The 17,955-nt window shown below is 41.2% G+C and overlaps 1 protein-coding gene across 2 annotated transcripts in view; it reads left to right on the plus strand.

The window, feature by feature from the left end:
• Positions 1 to 2,279: 2,279 nt before the first annotated feature.
• foxo6b (forkhead box O6 b) overlaps positions 2,280 to 17,955 on the plus strand; it is a 41,404-nt gene continuing 25,728 nt past the window's right edge. For both annotated transcript variants that reach the window (XR_003270984.2, XM_026156283.2), the window contains exon 1: positions 2,280 to 3,575. Coding sequence is in view for 1 of the 2 variants with exons in the window: in XM_026156283.2 (XP_026012068.1) it covers positions 3,078 to 3,575 (498 nt within the window). In the remaining variant the exon portion in view is untranslated. The remainder of the gene's footprint in view (positions 3,576 to 17,955) is intronic.

Raw genomic sequence — 17,955 nt, forward strand, 5'->3', positions numbered from 1 at the left:
CGCAGAGCCATGTGTTTTGAATTTTCTCTTTGTTCCCATTTACAGCATCTCGCTCGCTCTCATTTTTCCTTTACTCTCTCACACACAAACGCTGATCGCTGGCTCTCTTTCTGTTGATAGGTCCATTTAGTTCTTGTGAAAGCATTCCATTTATGTGCATTTGAGGTTTATGGTTGTCACTGACAACCGGCTGACAGAGAGTGGCAGCCTCTATCAGCGTTGGGGGTTTCCAAAGGAGCTTACGAGACACAGAGCGGCCATTGATGGGGCGAGCTTTATGGACTCAGAGCCACCCAGAGACAGCAGTGTGTGAGAAACACACCGAGGAGACTTGGAAGCGTCCTCCTTTGGCCCTCACAAGCCTAAATTACAACACTGTGATCATCTGGACTTTGTCAACAAGAAGAATTTGCTCCTCTGTCCACTCTCTCATTGGATTTTCCGTCTACTTTTAGACAGATATATGAGGAGGAGGGTGGCTGTGATGAAACCGGTCCTTAGTTCTTCTTCTGCTCAGTCACTCACATGCACAGCGCTCTCCTGTGTTAAAATCCAGTGTTTCACCCACCTCGACCTTGCTTTACAGTAAAACTACACTCAGTGCTTTTCTTTATTTTCAATGAAAGATCTTCAGATTCCACCTTTCATTGAAGGAGACGAGGAGCACATCACACAGGTGATGATCCTCACACAGTGAATCAGAGCGGCTCTCACACTGTGTGTTTGAGGTTAACAGATAATAAAATAACCGCTCACAGTTACATCTTAAGATTCTTGCACTGTTGTATGTGATAAATGTAATGCAGTAGAAGATACAATGAAATTAAAATGCAAAGTGTCCCAGCATCCCACAGAGCAGTAGTCAGGGTTCTTTGTGTACAGGCACTTGCAGTGCCAAAAATAAATAGACAGACCATGTTGGTGCTAACGTTGGTCATATAGACGCATGAAGGTTTCCGTGTCTGAAACCTAAAGCCAGCTCCGGATCCAGAATGACCCTCTGCCAGGACCTCTGGGAGTGGGTGGGCTCCTCTGTCACTCATCATATTCTGGTCTCAAACCCTCCTGATCTCAAAGCTTCAAGATGACAGCAAAATATCTACTTCACCGTGATGGCGTCTGTGGTTGGTCTCAGCGCTGCCGTGGAGAAGACTGAAGACTGAATAAATAAAGTCTTTGTAGTGACTTGGAAACAAGTGCAGCCACTGTGTGCTGTTGTTTTCTGATGTTTCATGTTTCATCTGCTTCTTCCTCGCTGTGCTGATCTCCAATATCTGTTCAAATTAACTCCGCCCCCAGCCATGACTTTTTCAAATACCTGCACTTAGTGTCAGTATTGCTACTGGGCAGCATGCCACAGCCCCTCTGTGACCTGTGCAAACTGACGCCACGGCAAAGCCAAAAGTCCCAGACTGAGATACTGGGACATACTACACAACCTTTGCTGCTCTTATAATTACTGCAGGGATTTAATTACCGAACACAAACCTTGGTGTTTAATCTTTTTCTGCATTATGTTCTATTATTCTATTAACAAGCAGACTGATAACAATCTTTTAACTGTAACCAATCAACACTAATCACACAATAACAAGATGGCCACGATCGTTCTTGTAGCCACATTTAAAAAATGCAAAACAATATCAGGGTTCATCAGGAAAAGATGAACATCAGCTGCGTTTTGCAAGGTGAACGCAGTATTTTATCTTCAGTTCAGACCGTGTTTAAACCGGATCAGTTCATAACATTTACACCCAGAAATGCATCCTTTGGATGGAGGTTTCATTCAGATACTTCACTGAATGAAGCTACAAAAATAATAATGCAAAACAAATGGGAGAAAATATTAATTATACGTATGATTTCAGTTCTAGTTTGTGTTCTCGTGGTAAATTATTAGTTTTGCTTTCCTAATAAGAGGCAGTTGGACTTTCAAACATTAACCTGGCAGAAGTTTCTAGACAGGCTTGTTCTGATGGACGGACTTTGTAGTGGGATTAGAAAAAAGTCCGTCAGTTCAATTGTTTCTTTAAAAAAATGTGACTATTTTAAAACACAAGTCTATAAATGAATTTGTCTGCTGTATAGAAAGGGTTGCTTTTAGAGTATTGTCGGAAATTTCACCACACACACGCACACGCACGCACGCACACGCACGCACACACACACACACACACACACACACACACACACACACACACACACTCCTCCCTCTCTGGAAACCTGTTCTAGAGGGAGTGACTTGATCCAGGCGGCGTCCAATTATATGGAAGCAGCACTTATTCCACTTTATTCCAGGCTACAGTTGAGTGGCTTGGAGCCTTCAGAGACACACAGACTTGTAGAATAAAGGCAGAGCAACAGACAGAGAGACGGTACCCATGTGACATGTGCACGGAAAGCTGAAGACAAAGGTAGAAACCACACCGAGTCAGGTTGCGCGGAGAGGAGGCAGAGGATGCTCCCAAACAAACCCACGAGAGGCTTCTTTTTTTCTCTCATCTGGAAATTTACGGCTTCACATGAATGATTCATGAGAGCCTGTTTTGATTTCTAAAGGAGTAAATAGGCTCTGTTTCACTGGCCAACCTGCCAAAACGCGCCAGCAGAGCTGGGATCAGAGCCTGGAGAAAAATCTGAAGTCAATTAATTTGGGGGGAGTTTGATAAGAATTCTGGACCTCGTCTGTCAAGGATCAACTGTTGCTGCAGCCGGAGCGCGAAGAGAGACATTCTCCAAGTGTGTCTGGCTTTTTTACTGGATGTTTGACCGTCACTCGGTTGTGCATGCAGCCACACAGCCAGTGTTGTGCAATTAACATGGAAGAGAGACTGATACTGCTTTTGATGCCTTGGATACACCTTCATCTGTCCTGATGTGATGCCACATTGTTGCGCTGAGGAGAATGATAATATGCCACACAGCTGCTGATAATCCCTGTGTGTGAAACTGTACAAATACATCTTTTTACCCCCGTTTGGACAGTTTGGGCATTTTCACTCACTGTCACGTCAACACTGACACGCGTTGTGTTACTGTGACCTTGCCCGGTTTTGACATCTATTCAGCGGGAGATCATGCTGATGATGATGGAGAACAGCGGCGTGGATGTGCATCAGGTTGACATCGATTCGGAATTTGAGCCTCACGCTCGGCCGCCGTCGTGCACCTGGCCGCTGCCGTGTCCGGAAGACTTCCCCGGGGGAGAGGAGGCGAGCCGAGGTCTGGCCCTGGCGGCAGTCAAAGTGGAGCAGTACAACGTGCCGGCGTGCCGGGGCGAGAGGAAAGGCGGCGCGCCGGCCGAGATCAAGCATCCGGCCGGCGCCCCGGCTCCGGTCGTGGCCGCTCCCGCCTGCATGTCCGGGGCTGCCCTCGACGTGGCCGGCCAGCTACGCAAAGCCAAGTCCTCCCGACGGAACGCGTGGGGAAACCTGTCGTATGCAGATCTCATCACCCGTGCCATCGAGAGCACCCCGGAGAAGAGGCTCACCCTGTCCCAGATATACGACTGGATGGTTCGCTTTGTTCCTTATTTTAAGGATAAAGGCGACAGCAACAGTTCAGCCGGGTGGAAGGTAGGCCACATGAAAGAATGTTCTGACACCACACAGCAAAGGTTTGAGTGCAATACTAGCCTACACTATGTTTAGCCTCAAGCTGTGTCTGCAGCACACCCCCTTTCCTGCATATCTCAAAGCCACATAATTGACCCTGGTTCCAGCAATTTATGTCAGTGGCGTGTCCTCGTGTCACTCCACAGTACAGTGTGTGAGCAGGGGCAATGAGCGTGGCTGGATAAGGGTTCACTGGGTTCATTGCATTCAGGAATTCCACCGTGTGCAAACAGGAGAAGCCACACGGAGCCCAAACTCCCCTCTTCACGGTTCCTCCCGGGTAGGCGAGCCGTGACGCATTTGCGCTCGTAAGCTTGTATTTCCCCGCGGTCACATCGGGGACATAGTGAGCCTCCTGTCCGATTTCTGTCACCTATGCCGTCGGTTGCGTGACGGGGATAAACCCTTTGGAGCCACCCCGCCCCCTACTATCCATTGCGCGCACGCCGAGTTACGCACAGGCTGTGGGAAAGCATGGCACAAGGAGAGAGGCTTAAAGGGTAACAGTGGGTGTCACAGCAAACAGATGTAACTACAGATTATCATTCAAATTAATACGAGGGTAATCTCATAGACTGCTAGCTGTAATCTACTTAAGGTTATCACCTATTCTGTGTTAGGATTACTAGTCTTTTGTTTCCACGCCTCACATGTGGGTTTTTCCTTCGTAGCTACTGTTTGACACCGTTCTCGTTTACAAACCAACAGGAGACTGTCAATAAAGCATCAAAGTGGGCTTCAAGTTACATTAAACACAAAAGTAACGGAACTGCATTTTATCGTAAATAACAAGAACATTTGCATCATTAGAGACCTGATTTGCTCTGTCTCCACTTGTGTTTTATGGTCTCAGTGGGAGTTCCCTCAGTGGGATGCAAGGGTCAGTGCTGCAATTAATGAGCGTTTTAAAAAGTGAAACACACTGTTAACTGTAACAGAACACGGACGAGGCCTCAGGTTCTCCCATCTTTACTCAGGTTCACAGGCGCCGTGAAAACACACAATGTATTTATTAAACATGATGACAGTCTCCACAGAAAGAGTGGGGACTCGCAGTAGACATACAGATATAGCGAGAGCAGAAGTTTATTTTTTAAATCAAAGAGTTCATAATTAAAGCTACAGAGGATGAGACGCACAGACTTTCTTCTGTCATCGTTAAGGCTCTAACTGAAAACTCTCTACGGTGTACACGCTGACTTTATGGTTACAAAATTCTGATGACATCACTATGACATCATCAGAATGATTTCTTTATAAACTTTAAAGCCCTCTCAGAGCTGCATTAATAATATACAACTGAAAAAATTATCCCCATAACAGTCAATTGACAGTCTTGTTTGTAACAGGTGGAGGAGAAATGTGGATGCTTTTTAAAGCCGCGGTTTGTTGCCATGGTGTTTTTGCTTTAGTGGGTCACCCAGAGGATACTGTATCAGGCATGCAGAAGAAGAGGAAACAGGGTCATAGTGGGATTAATCTGTGTGTGACATTTTATCCTATTCTTACAATGTTTTTGTGAGCGTCTTTCTTCTTATTTGACTAACTTTTTCCTTCAAGCTTCAACTCTATACCAGCTGAAAACTGAACATAACCGAGTTGCAGATTAATCCACGTAAAAATGTGAAAGAACAACAACAAAGAAACGTAAACCAATGATAAACAAGACTGGATATGACAGGGTTTAATTCCCTGAGTCTTGTTTTTGTTGCTGACCGGGGGATGCTCAGCGTGATCCCTGGCTGACCTCCACTGAAGCTTTGTTTGGAGGTTTTGATTGGCCGGTGTGGCAAGATAGGTGATTGGTGCAGAGACGGACTCCAAGTCCTGCGTGAAAACAACAACTTGATTCAATCACAATAAGTCTCATCAACAAAAGAGAGTAAGAGAGAGACGTGCACACTGCTTCAATGAAATTTCTAACGCAGTGTGTTTATAGGTATATAATACCTAAAAACGTACGCAGGCACTGACATTTCAGTAGAATATGTGTACACCCTCACACTGAGGGGTTGGGGCTTGTGAGTACATGACTGGCTGGATGAATGGGACGAGTGGGAAGGAAATAAGATCCAATCAAAGTCTTGCTGCTAAAAGAAGTCTTTAAGAGCTGTTGTGTAATCGCGTCTGAGAGCTGCTGCTCAGCCCTGCCACTGGGCTGTGTCTCCATATCTAGGCCAGCAGCTTCCCGTGCACCCTTCAGACAAACACTGTTGAGGTGTCACTCACTCTTAAGTGTGAAGTGCTAAGGCCACAGCAGCCAATCAGATGCTTTCACACACTGCTTGTCTCCAATGATACGTATGTGGATTTCTTTGATTGTTGTCTCTCACACACACACACACACACACACACACACACACACACACACACACACACACACACACACACACACACACACGGGCAGTGTGTGTGTGGCAGCAGGGTTGCACTGCTGACTATGTATGGATTTCTCTGACTGTGGCTCAGTAATTGTGGTCAAGTGTTTCAGCCATGTTTGTTATTGGCTCTGAGGTGGGAGGCTGTGTTTGGCTGTATGAAGTGAGTTCAGTTCTGTGGGTGGTTTCGGTGCTGCTGGTGGTGACGGGGGAGGGGGGTGCGTCTCTCTGTCTCTCACACACACACACACACACACACACACACACACACACACACACACACTGTTATGTTCATTTCACAAGTGGCTCTGCGTGGGAATGGATGTGCTGAGCTGTGGCCTGTCTGCAGGCTGTACTGCACACAGATTGGGCAGCAGGCAGGCAGGTAGGCAGCAACGATCTGACTCTACCTGAAGGCTTTACGAAGAAGCATGTTAGAGGTTCATTGTGGGTGTATGCCTGTGGTAATCAGACTGCGATAAAATGACATGAACACAAGACAAGCAGCAACTTAATATGTATTAATTTTTGTTTTCTGTCTCTCATGAGAGACTGGTCATGAGAGACTATAGTGTTTCTTTCCGTTGGTATATTCAGCACCAGAACGACTGTAGAGTTTCATTAGTGAACTCAGCTTAGGGGAGGCATATTTTCCCAGCAATCTACACATGAACGCAGATCAAATACGTGTTTAGAACTGATCTGAACCTGATGAGACACATTTTAAAAATCCTCACAAAGTTTCACCAAAGCCAAGCAGGTTTCACAGAATAACTAGTACTAGGACTAGCTATTTGAAATGGGATGCAGTTATATTTATGCTTTTCATGTTAGAACAAGCTCCAGGTCTTCTGAATTTGGAGTGGCTCTGCTAAACACCTGACGTGATGTAGGGGAAGCATCAGGTTTGTTTACTATACCAGCGTGGTTGAGCACAGGTTGTGTTTCCAGTGTTATGGTCGGGTAAAACAGTACGATGCCGAGGACAGTAACTAATATGTAAATATTACATATATATTACAGCACAATTTGGATTCTGTTTCAGTTTAAGCTCCTCAGTTCGTATCTTTCAGCCTTTGATGAAAATTGGAGATAATGTACTGGAATTTCAGGAGCAGGGCCACGCCTCCAAACATGCTCCTTCCGGGCCTCATCTGTATACGCTCCCCCAGTTCTGCGAGCTGTTCATTCTCGTTTACGTGCCCCTCCCTCTCTCCTTGTTTTCAATTCTTTAACTTCTTCACTTCTATTTAGTACACGGGGATCTGCCAGGCCCGGCAGCCGTCGCCAGTCCCCTTCGAGGCCTTCCCCAAACCGCAGCTCAATTCATGTCCAAGCTTCACCTTTACCTACTAAAACGCTATCAAACTTAAAATGAGGACGTGGGCCCAGCTAGTGAATATGAAGATATAGGTATCTTAGATTTTTGTCACTGGGGACAATTGTAAAGGTGGAGTCGTATCGTTTGGCTCTTTTTATTTACATATGAACAGAATATATTTTTTAGAGAACAAATTCCAACCCATGCCGTCAACACCAAAGCAAAATCTTTTCAGTAAAATGAACACAGTGTTTGATAAAATGAGGCAAACCTGGGTTGCTTTAGACTGTACAGGTGTAACTAATAAAGTAGCTCACGATCGTGTCATCCGTCCATATGCAGCATCCTGTCTGAAAGCACGTAGACACGAGGATCATTAGGCAAGGAGGAATTTTACAGCTTATTCCAGTGACCTTCCAGTAACACAGATTAAACTGAAAAACTTTAACACGGTGACTTATGAGAGAACTCACAACAAAAGTATTGATAATGATGTTTTAACTCCTGCAGAGAAGAAAAGAAAGCAAATTACATCCATTGAATCTTTCCTCTGGGCTGCATTTTCACCTGCTGGAAATCAGTTTTAATCCAAAATGATGTCCGCATTAAAACAGTCAAACTGACTTTAGATTAGCTTATCTTCTGTGTCCCTGATTACAGAGAGCAAAACTGAATCTTTATTGCTAATCTGGATCATAAAGCACTTGCTGTATTACTGCCCGGGCTGAGGAACGTCACCGTGTTCTGCTGAGAATCCACTTGTGGGTGATAGAGAAGGACAACAAGGTGATGAGATGAGAAAGAGAAAGCAGAAAAGAGAGAAGAACAAGTATTATTTGTCTTGCCAATAAAGCCTTTTTTGAACTGGATTCCATATTGAGTGGGAGAGGAAGAGAGAGGTGGAAAGAGAAGAGATAGAGCGAGTGCGTGAGTGGTGCTGATGGCCCCTGCTGCTGAGCACATTGATAGCAGCCTTAATGCCTGTGATGCTCCAGTGCCAGCCCAGACAGAGGGGAATTGGTTGGAGATGGTGAAACAAGCTTAGAGGGTTCCCCGTGCCAGCCGGCCTGGCGCTAGCTCAACAGAAAGCCCTCTGCACCACTACACAGTTATTGTTATTATCACAAAGGCATAGCAGAAGGAGAGGCAGCTCTGGAGTTGGCAGGCCTGGGGCTGGGTTAACTGGGGGCGTGGAACGAGAAGAGGAATTTGGAAGGCGAGGGGGGTTGGTGGTTGAGTCTGAGACTGTGGTAAACTCATCTGATCAGTCTTGTGAATGGAGAGAAAACAGTTGGGAAGAGCTGGTGAGGGCCTGAATGGGAAGGAGGCTGATTTTGGTCCAAAGGGATCAGTTGCCTTGTCAGTTTCTACAAAAGGCATCTGAGTAGATATCGCTTCAATCTGGAGAAGGACTGGGATGTAAACAAGGGATGCACCAGCAGTGGAGGCGGGGTGTTCACTGCCTAAATGAGTCATAGTGGTTGGAATAGCACATAATATTCTTGCTCTCAGCCCTCACACTTCAATCAGCTGGAATAAATTGTTAAGGAACTGTCTTCAGACAGAAATTCCAGAGAGAAAACAGAGTCCAGACACAGAACAGTCAGTGAGGCAGGCGGATCTTGGGAATCGTGCCTGGTGGTGTCGTAAAATGCCGACCCAGTACACATTCCCTGTGTTGTCTACCAGACCTTCAAAATGTTCCAGTTTCTGGCTCAGATGATGAGCAGAGGCCTCGCCAGACAACAGTCCGATAACAGCAGCGTGTAAAGTCGGGGCGTTACTAACAATACCTTAGAAGATTTCCCCAAGAGATTTTACTCACTTTAGCTACTTTCATCAATGCTGCTGCATTTTTGAAATGTGGTTATATATCATCATCTGCTGCTGCAGGCAGCCATTGTTTTCAGTTCACGTGTTGTTACGATTGTTCTGACCTTTTTCACCTTCCTGCTGGTTTCCGTTGGTTTAATGATACGAGACTCAGTCATATAACTTACACATGTGCCTCATGCAAAGCTTCTCTTGCATGATAGCAGTAAGGTTTAGCTTTGTAAAGCCATTTGTTCCACTTGTTATCAAGTCTTGATGACACAGTTAATGCAGGACAGACATTTCAGGTCATCCCATAATTAAAATACATCAAATAACAATAATAATGATGATGGTGACTTGAGTCAATAAAAAAGTTTCATTAACACATCTTCATTTAAATAGATGTAAATGTACCCTGAGTGTTGCTAAGGAAAGTGAGTCCAGTGAAGATCATTCATCTTCACATTTATAATGTCTAGCACTCCAGACAGCCATTAATGTCTATGTATTATCATAAGGACAGCAGCTGTCTGGCTTGATGACCCAATACAAACATGGGTGCTTGGAAAATAAAGCACTGGTTTTTCAATAGCAGAGCAATGGCTGCCTGGGTGGCAGGAAAATCAGAGGAAAATTAAGAACAGGAAAGTGTTTAACTGTTAACTGTTACTCTTTAACTGTTACTCTTTAACTGTTACTCTTTAACTGTTACTCTTTAAATGTTGCTCTTTAACTGTTACTCTTTAACTGTTACTCTTTAACTGTTACTCTTTAACTGTTACTCTTTAACTGTTACTCTTTAAATGTTGCTCTTTAACTGTTGCTCTTTAACTGTTACTCTTTAACTGTTACTCTTTAACTGTTACTCTTTAACTGTTACTCTTTAAATGTTGCTCTTTAAATTTACTCTTTAACTGTTACTCTTTAACTGTTGCTCTTTAAATTTACTCTTTAACTGTTACTCTTTAACTGTTACTCTTTAACTGTTACTCTTTAAATGTTGCTCTTTAAATTTACTCTTTAACTGTTACTCTTTAACTGTTGCTCTTTAAATTTACTCTTTAACTGTTACTCTTTAACTGTTACTCTTTAACTGTTGCTCTTTAAATTTACTCTTTAACTGTTACTCTTTAACTGTTACTCTTTAACTGTTGCTCTTTAAATTTACTCTTTAACTGTTACTCTTTAACTGTTACTCTTTAAATGTTGCTCTTTAAATTTACTCTTTAACTGTTACTCTTTAACTGTTGCTCTTTAAATGTTGCTCTTTAACTGTTACTCTTTAACTGTTGCTCTTTAACTGTTACTCTTTAACTGTTACTCTTTAACTGTTACTCTTTAACTGTTACTCTTTAACTGTTGCTCTTTAACTGTTACTCTTTAACTGTTACTCTTTAACTGTTACTCTTTATGTTGCTCTTTAAATTTACTCTTTAACTGTTACTCTTTAACTGTTACTCTTTAACTGTTGCTCTTTAACTGTTACTCTTTAACTGTTACTCTTTAAATGTTACTCTTTAACTGTTACTCTTTAAATGTTGCTCTTTAAATTTACTCTTTAACTGTTACTCTTTAACTGTTGCTCTTTAACTGTTGCTCTTTAACTGTTACTCTTTAACTGTTACTCTTTAAATGTTGCTCTTTAAATTTACTCTTTAACTGTTACTCTTTAACTGTTACTCTTTAACTGTTACTCTTTAACTGTTACTCTTTAACTGTTGCTCTTTAACTGTTGCTCTTTAACTGTTGCTCTTTAAATGTTACTCTTTAACTGTTACTCTTTAACTGTTACTCTTTAACTGTTACTCTTTAAATTTACTCTTTAACTGTTACTCTTTAACTGTTACTCTTTAACTGTTGCTCTTTAAATGTTGCTCTTTAAATGTTACTCTTTAAATGTTACTCTTTAACTGTTACTCTTTAACTGTTACTCTTTAACTGTTACTCTTTAAATTTACTCTTTAACTGTTACTCTTTAACTGTTACTCTTTAACTGTTGCTCTTTAACTGTTACTCTTTAACTGTTACTCTTTAAATTTACTCTTTAACTGTTACTCTTTAACTGTTACTCTTTAACTGTTACTCTTTAAATTTACTCTTTAACTGTTACTCTTTAACTGTTACTCTTTAACTGTTACTCTTTAACTGTTACTCTTTAACTGTTACTCTTTAAATTTACTCTTTAACTGTTACTCTTTAACTGTTACTCTTTAACTGTTGCTCTTTAACTGTTACTCTTTAACTGTTACTCTTTAAATTTACTCTTTAACTGTTACTCTTTAACTGTTACTCTTTAACTGTTACTCTTTAACTGTTACTCTTTAACTGTTACTCTTTAACTGTTACTCTTTAACTGTTACTCTTTAACTGTTACTCTTTAAATTTACTCTTTAACTGTTACTCTTTAACTGTTACTCTTTAACTGTTACTCTTTAAATTTACTCTTTAACTGTTACTCTTTAACTGTTACTCTTTAACTGTTACTCTTTAACTGTTGCTCTTTAAATTTACTCTTTAACTGTTACTCTTTAACTGTTACTCTTTAACTGTTACTCTTTAACTGTTGCTCTTTAAATTTACTCTTTAACTGTTACTCTTTAACTGTTACTCTTTAACTGTTGCTCTTTAAATTTACTCTTTAACTGTTACTCTTTAACTGTTACTCTTTAACTGTTGCTCTTTAACTGTTACTCTTTAACTGTTACTCTTTAACTGTTACTCTTTAACTGTTACTCTTTAACTGTTACTCTTTAACTGTTGCTCTTTAAATTTACTCTTTAACTGTTACTCTTTAACTGTTACTCTTTAAATGTTGCTCTTTAAATTTACTCTTTAACTGTTACTCTTTAACTGTTGCTCTTTAAATGTTGCTCTTTAACTGTTACTCTTTAACTGTTGCTCTTTAACTGTTACTCTTTAACTGTTACTCTTTAACTGTTACTCTTTAACTGTTACTCTTTAACTGTTGCTCTTTAACTGTTACTCTTTAACTGTTACTCTTTAACTGTTACTCTTTATGTTGCTCTTTAAATTTACTCTTTAACTGTTACTCTTTAACTGTTGCTCTTTAACTGTTGCTCTTTAACTGTTACTCTTTAACTGTTACTCTTTAACTGTTACTCTTTAAATGTTGCTCTTTAAATTTACTCTTTAACTGTTACTCTTTAACTGTTGCTCTTTAACTGTTGCTCTTTAACTGTTACTCTTTAACTGTTACTCTTTAAATGTTGCTCTTTAAATTTACTCTTTAACTGTTACTCTTTAACTGTTACTCTTTAACTGTTACTCTTTAACTGTTGCTCTTTAACTGTTGCTCTTTAACTGTTGCTCTTTAACTGTTGCTCTTTAAATGTTACTCTTTAACTGTTACTCTTTAACTGTTACTCTTTAACTGTTACTCTTTAAATTTACTCTTTAACTGTTACTCTTTAACTGTTACTCTTTAACTGTTGCTCTTTAACTGTTGCTCTTTAAATGTTGCTCTTTAAATTTACTCTTTAACTGTTGCTCTTTAACTGTTACTCTTTAACTGTTGCTCTTTAAATGTTACTCTTTAAATGTTACTCTTTAACTGTTACTCTTTAACTGTTACTCTTTAACTGTTACTCTTTAACTGTTACTCTTTAAATTTACTCTTTAACTGTTACTCTTTAACTGTTACTCTTTAACTGTTGCTCTTTAACTGTTGCTCTTTAAATTTACTCTTTAACTGTTGCTCTTTAAATTTACTCTTTAACTGTTGCTCTTTAACTGTTGCTCTTTAACTGTTACTCTTTAAATGTTACTCTTTAAATGTTACTCTTTAAATGTTACTCCTCCTGCATGAATCAAATGTTCAGATACAGAAGGAGATCTGGAGCTGGATCAGTTTGTGACATTTTCTTGCAAACATCGAGACAATGTGCCTGATTTACTAACACATGTGTGGGGGAAAAAAAATAGTTCCCACGTAGAATCACTGTCAGATTTATCAGATGCTGAATAATTTTGTTCTTTTGCGGTTGATGATAATTTAAGAGAGAAGGCTACACCAACTACACTAAAGCAAAAACACTGAAAATATCACACTGGAGAAACTTAAATAACAGTGTTGGAGGTCCACGGAGGAAACCAGGAGAGGGGCCACTTTCCAAAATATTTGATTGATCATTTTAAATAAAAAAATAAAAAATCACCATGGCTAAAGGAAAAAAAAAAAAATCTGAATCACAGTATGAAAAATGACAAAGAGACTACAAGAAAAGAAGAAAACAAAGGAACCCTCCTCATCCTCCAGCATCTGTGGGACAGTGGAGACAACACGCAGGACTTTTAATAAAAGATCAAATAATTCAAGATAACACAAGAAATAGTGGAATATATTTAGTATTAAATATAGTATTTGTTTTTATATTTTTACATGTTATATAATCGTTTTGATTTTTAAATTGTTTTAGGTTCTGATTCCAGGCACGTGTCTCACGATGCTTAGACAGCTGTAAACAATCAGCACAAAGCAATAATAAGTATAATTAGTAGTAGTAATATTCATATTAAAGATGTATTTCAATTTTCAGCCAGGGCTTCATTTGGTCATCAGGACTTCAAATTTTTGGAATTTCTAATTTTCATACAAATCAATTAAGGTAAGAAAATGTTGGCAAACCGCTGATGTGTGATCCATACACAGATCTGTGTATATGCACTGCGACCAATGTTCCTCCGTTTATTACAAAATGACATTTTTCTTTTTTGAAATGTGACATGAAGAGCTCTGTATTAAGATGCTAAAACACCCACAGCTGTATGAAAACGGCAGGAAATTTCCAGCCAGTCTGTGAATTATCCCATAATGACGTTAAAAACTAAAACCAGTTTTAGGTTTACCATCATAGCGAAACATAATACAGGGTGCTAGTGTGCAGTCAGTCCATCAGTTCACAGCAGCATCAAACTGATTACGATCCCACTGGAATCACCGAGAAAACGTTCTAATGTAATCATGCATCTGAAATTGAACTAAATTTTAATGTGATTAATGAGAGAGTTGCCTCATAAAGTATTCACCCCAACTTTCTGCATATTGTACTCATTATACTATGCATCAATTTTAATAAATCATTATGCACTCAGTTTATAAGAGCTTTTGATGCCTCATAATGCCTTATGAGGACCACTCCAAGTAATGTGTTGCCCTTATTTTCTTTGCAAATGGGATTAGTTTGGAGTTCCTGCACATGCCGAAATGGATTTAATAGAGGTTTGTATGGATCTGAAGATTCTGTGTGTGTACATGTGTGCATCTGCTGTTGTTGTGGTGTGGCTGGGGCTGATGGGAGTCCAGGTCCAGGGGGTACAGCTCTAGTTAATAATTCAGATGAGGCTCATTATCAAGGCAGCACAGATCTCTCTCTGATTCCACCTTAATTGCAGGCAGGATGTGCCTCTCAGACACTCTCAAAGTCACTCCCCCTCCTGTCTGCAGTACCACACACAGATGCACGCACGCCGACAGACCTCCACTGGTTCTCTTCCAGACCTCCCAGTTGCAGCAGGTCTCCTCAGTGGGATCAGACCTGGATTTCTGCATAATCACATGAACGTACATTTGGAGATGAGCAGATAAGTTGTGCTCTCGCCTTTGTTCTGTCACAGAGCATCGACTCAGAGACCGGTCGTGCGCTCCTGTTATGAGTCAGTTACATTTTTAATCAGATCTTCGTGAAGGCTTTCTCCTGTTCGAGGGCTCGGCAAACTGAGATTGATGGGAGGTAATCAGTCGGGGGACAGCGGGCTTGTGATTAATGCTTCTGGAGAGTGGAGCTCTCAGCACCACACTGGAGAACTTGGATCACAGCGTCTCCACCACAAATTTCCAGAAGCGCTGAAGAATTTCTGTTCTACCTGCATGTCAGCCCAGTCCCACAGAGCACATTTGGACTGGTTCTTATATACTGTACCTCAGAGTGCCTCGTTCACCCATACAAGCGCTTTCTATCTACATTCATACATCAATGGATGCAACCGAGAGCAACTTGGGGTCAATATCTTGCCCAATGATATTTGGCATGTAGACCAGAGCAGCTGGGGATCCAACCAGCAACCTTCCCATTAGTAGATGGCCTGCTACAGCCACAGTGAGAAGTTGGGTATTGGGTTAGGGCAGGGGTGTGTCCTGCAGCACACCAGCCCTCAAGGCCTGGAGTTGGACACCCCTGGGTTAGGGTAAGAGAATATGTATGTGTAGATCCCAGGTGGATGACAATTTCCCAACATATGTATTTGTGACTGTTTCTCATTTAACTATTGTCATAGATTTCTCCTTTCCCTAACTGCACAAAGAAAGGAGGGAAAAACCTTTTCCCACATGTAAACTGAGTATCTTGTATGGACCGGGCAGCAGAAGGCCCTTGTCTTGGCTTCTGTAACTGAACCTGGAGCATGACGGCACTGCGCCCGTTTGCTGGCGTGGAAGGAGCAAGCCAGGAGGACTTATGGGAAATCAGAAAACTACCAATTCAAAAATGGCTGAAAATTCAACAAGTTATAATAATTACATTTAGGACAGAGCTCCCAGGTCTGAAACATAGCTGCACTGAAACACAACATTTTATGTAGATGTTCTGAAAACAAGCTAAAAAACCAAAATCCGCACTCATTACCTGTTTATCGTTGGACACAGAAACTAAAGACTGGCCTTTAAATTCAAAAATGTAGCGCAACATATGCCCTTCTTAATAGGTGTACTGACAGAAATTGGCTAAAACGCAGGCTGAATTAGAGAACGTATGCTGTGTGAAAATACTGAAATTATTGCAGTGACTTTTATAAAAGCTTGCAATAGTTAGCAGAATTATGAGTTTAAACATGCCTACTATCTTCCTAAAGAACTGCACTCACTATTAGTTCGGAAGGTTTCTGGTTCGAGCCCCGGCTCGGACAGTCTCGGTCGTTGTGTCCTTGGGCAAGACACTTCACCCCGTTGCCTACTGGTGGTGGTCAGAGGGCCCGGTGGCGCCAGTGTCCGGCAGCCTCGCCTCTGTCAGTGCGCCCCAGGGTGGCTGTGGCTATAATGTAGCTGCCATTGTGTGTGTGAATGTGTGGATGACTGGTTGTGTAAAGCGCTGTTATTAATGCAACTCAAATCCAGAACATTTGCTGAGTGCGGCGTCTTTTTGTCGTTGTTGACTAAACCAGAAGAAGTCGTTTCCCACACGTGTTTCATGTTTTTAAAGTAGGGACAAACTGGCAGTGCAGCTTTTCAGGCTGGAGAAACTGGTGAACTGATCAAACCAAGTCCCCCATCAAACCCATCAGAGGTGAACAACCATTGGCTGTGAGTCATTTCTGGACTTGGTTGGAAAAGAATTCCAAAATGAAAGTCGTGCCGTCATCGGAGTTGTTCCCTACTACTACATACTTCTTGAATGTTGCATGAATGCCATTTTAGACTTTTGAACAAGACGTGATAGAGCTGAAAATAGTAACAATTTTGAAATCATTAAGGATCATCAGAGCCATTTGTAACCATCCTCAGGTGTTGAAGGCTGTTTAGTTCAAAGATATATATTTAACTCTGACCTAAAGTAGGTGAGAGACCAGTAGGGCAATTCATCCAGCCATGTTTCTATCATGATTAAATAAAAGACTATAAGATAAATACTATTGTTTAAAAAAAAAAAATCTAAACTGCTTTGTTCAGAAAACCTAAAAAATGCCACGGCCGATGGTGTAACGTGGTCTCTGCACTGTAGGAACTCGGTTTAGGAAGAAGAAACACATTTGTACTGACGGATGATGAAAAGTCTGACATTTGTGAGGCAGATTCACGCCTGCCATAGTTACAGAACAGCAGAGTAAAAAGCTCCACTCTGTCATTTTACTGTACTATCACTCACCCGTGATAATTATTGTTCTCAGTGTAGTTTAGTCACAGCGAGGTGATGTTCACCATCAATCAACTCACTTTCATTTGCAGGCAATTGAATCCATTTTCATTAAAGATGTCTGTTATTGCACTTTGATCATAGCTGATAAAAGCCTGTTGAAAATTAAAGCCATTAGTGTCTTAAGAGCAGGATCATTTGCTGTGTTTTAACCAGAATTAATTGGCCATTGTCTTTGCAAAATGTCTGTTAGAACAGTTTCTGCTCTGGGGAAGGTGTCTGTGAACAATGTCAGGCGGAGCCGAGGTGGAGAAAGAGCTAAATACCTGCTGTCAGCTCAAAGATGGGTCGAAACGAGGACGGTTTCACTGCTGAATATTCATCAGTCCAATGACATATTTGGTCAAATTGCAATAAAAGCCTTTCAATACTTGAGGCGACTGCTGTTGTTATTTAGTGCCATATAAATAAAACTGAAGTGAACTGAAAAAATCTGGGATGAGCGAGAAAAATCTTGTCATTTTGTGAAATATTCTTCAAATATCATTAAACTGCTTAAAATGAAGGCTAAGCAGATTTACATTATGCTATGTGCAAAGTGTGTGTGACGGCATGCTGGAGGTGGTCCAGGAGGCAGGCAGAGGTTAGCAGCGTAAGACAGCCTCTCGGTGGATTTCTGTGTCAGTTTGATGAAAATAGGTCAGGTTTCCGAGCTCTGCATTTAGCATTCCGGTCATGTGATGGCTGACGCTGCACGTGATGACAGCTAGCCTCAGATGAACCCCGCACCCTTTCTGGCTCTGTTTTCCCCTCCTGCTTCCTGTCTAATCCAGACACTCTCCCGTCTTTCTCTGTCTCTGCTGTGCCTGCTGTCGCTTCAAGCTCATGTAAAGAAATTCAGATCTGCTGGCCAAAGATTAAAAGCCTGCTCTTTCAAAGAAGCTGCACTCCACAGCAGACTC

The sequence above is a fragment of the Astatotilapia calliptera genome, chromosome 22 (genome assembly GCF_964374335.1).
Source record: "Astatotilapia calliptera chromosome 22, fAstCal68.1, whole genome shotgun sequence".
Classification (NCBI taxonomy): Eukaryota; Metazoa; Chordata; class Actinopteri; order Cichliformes; family Cichlidae; genus Astatotilapia; species Astatotilapia calliptera.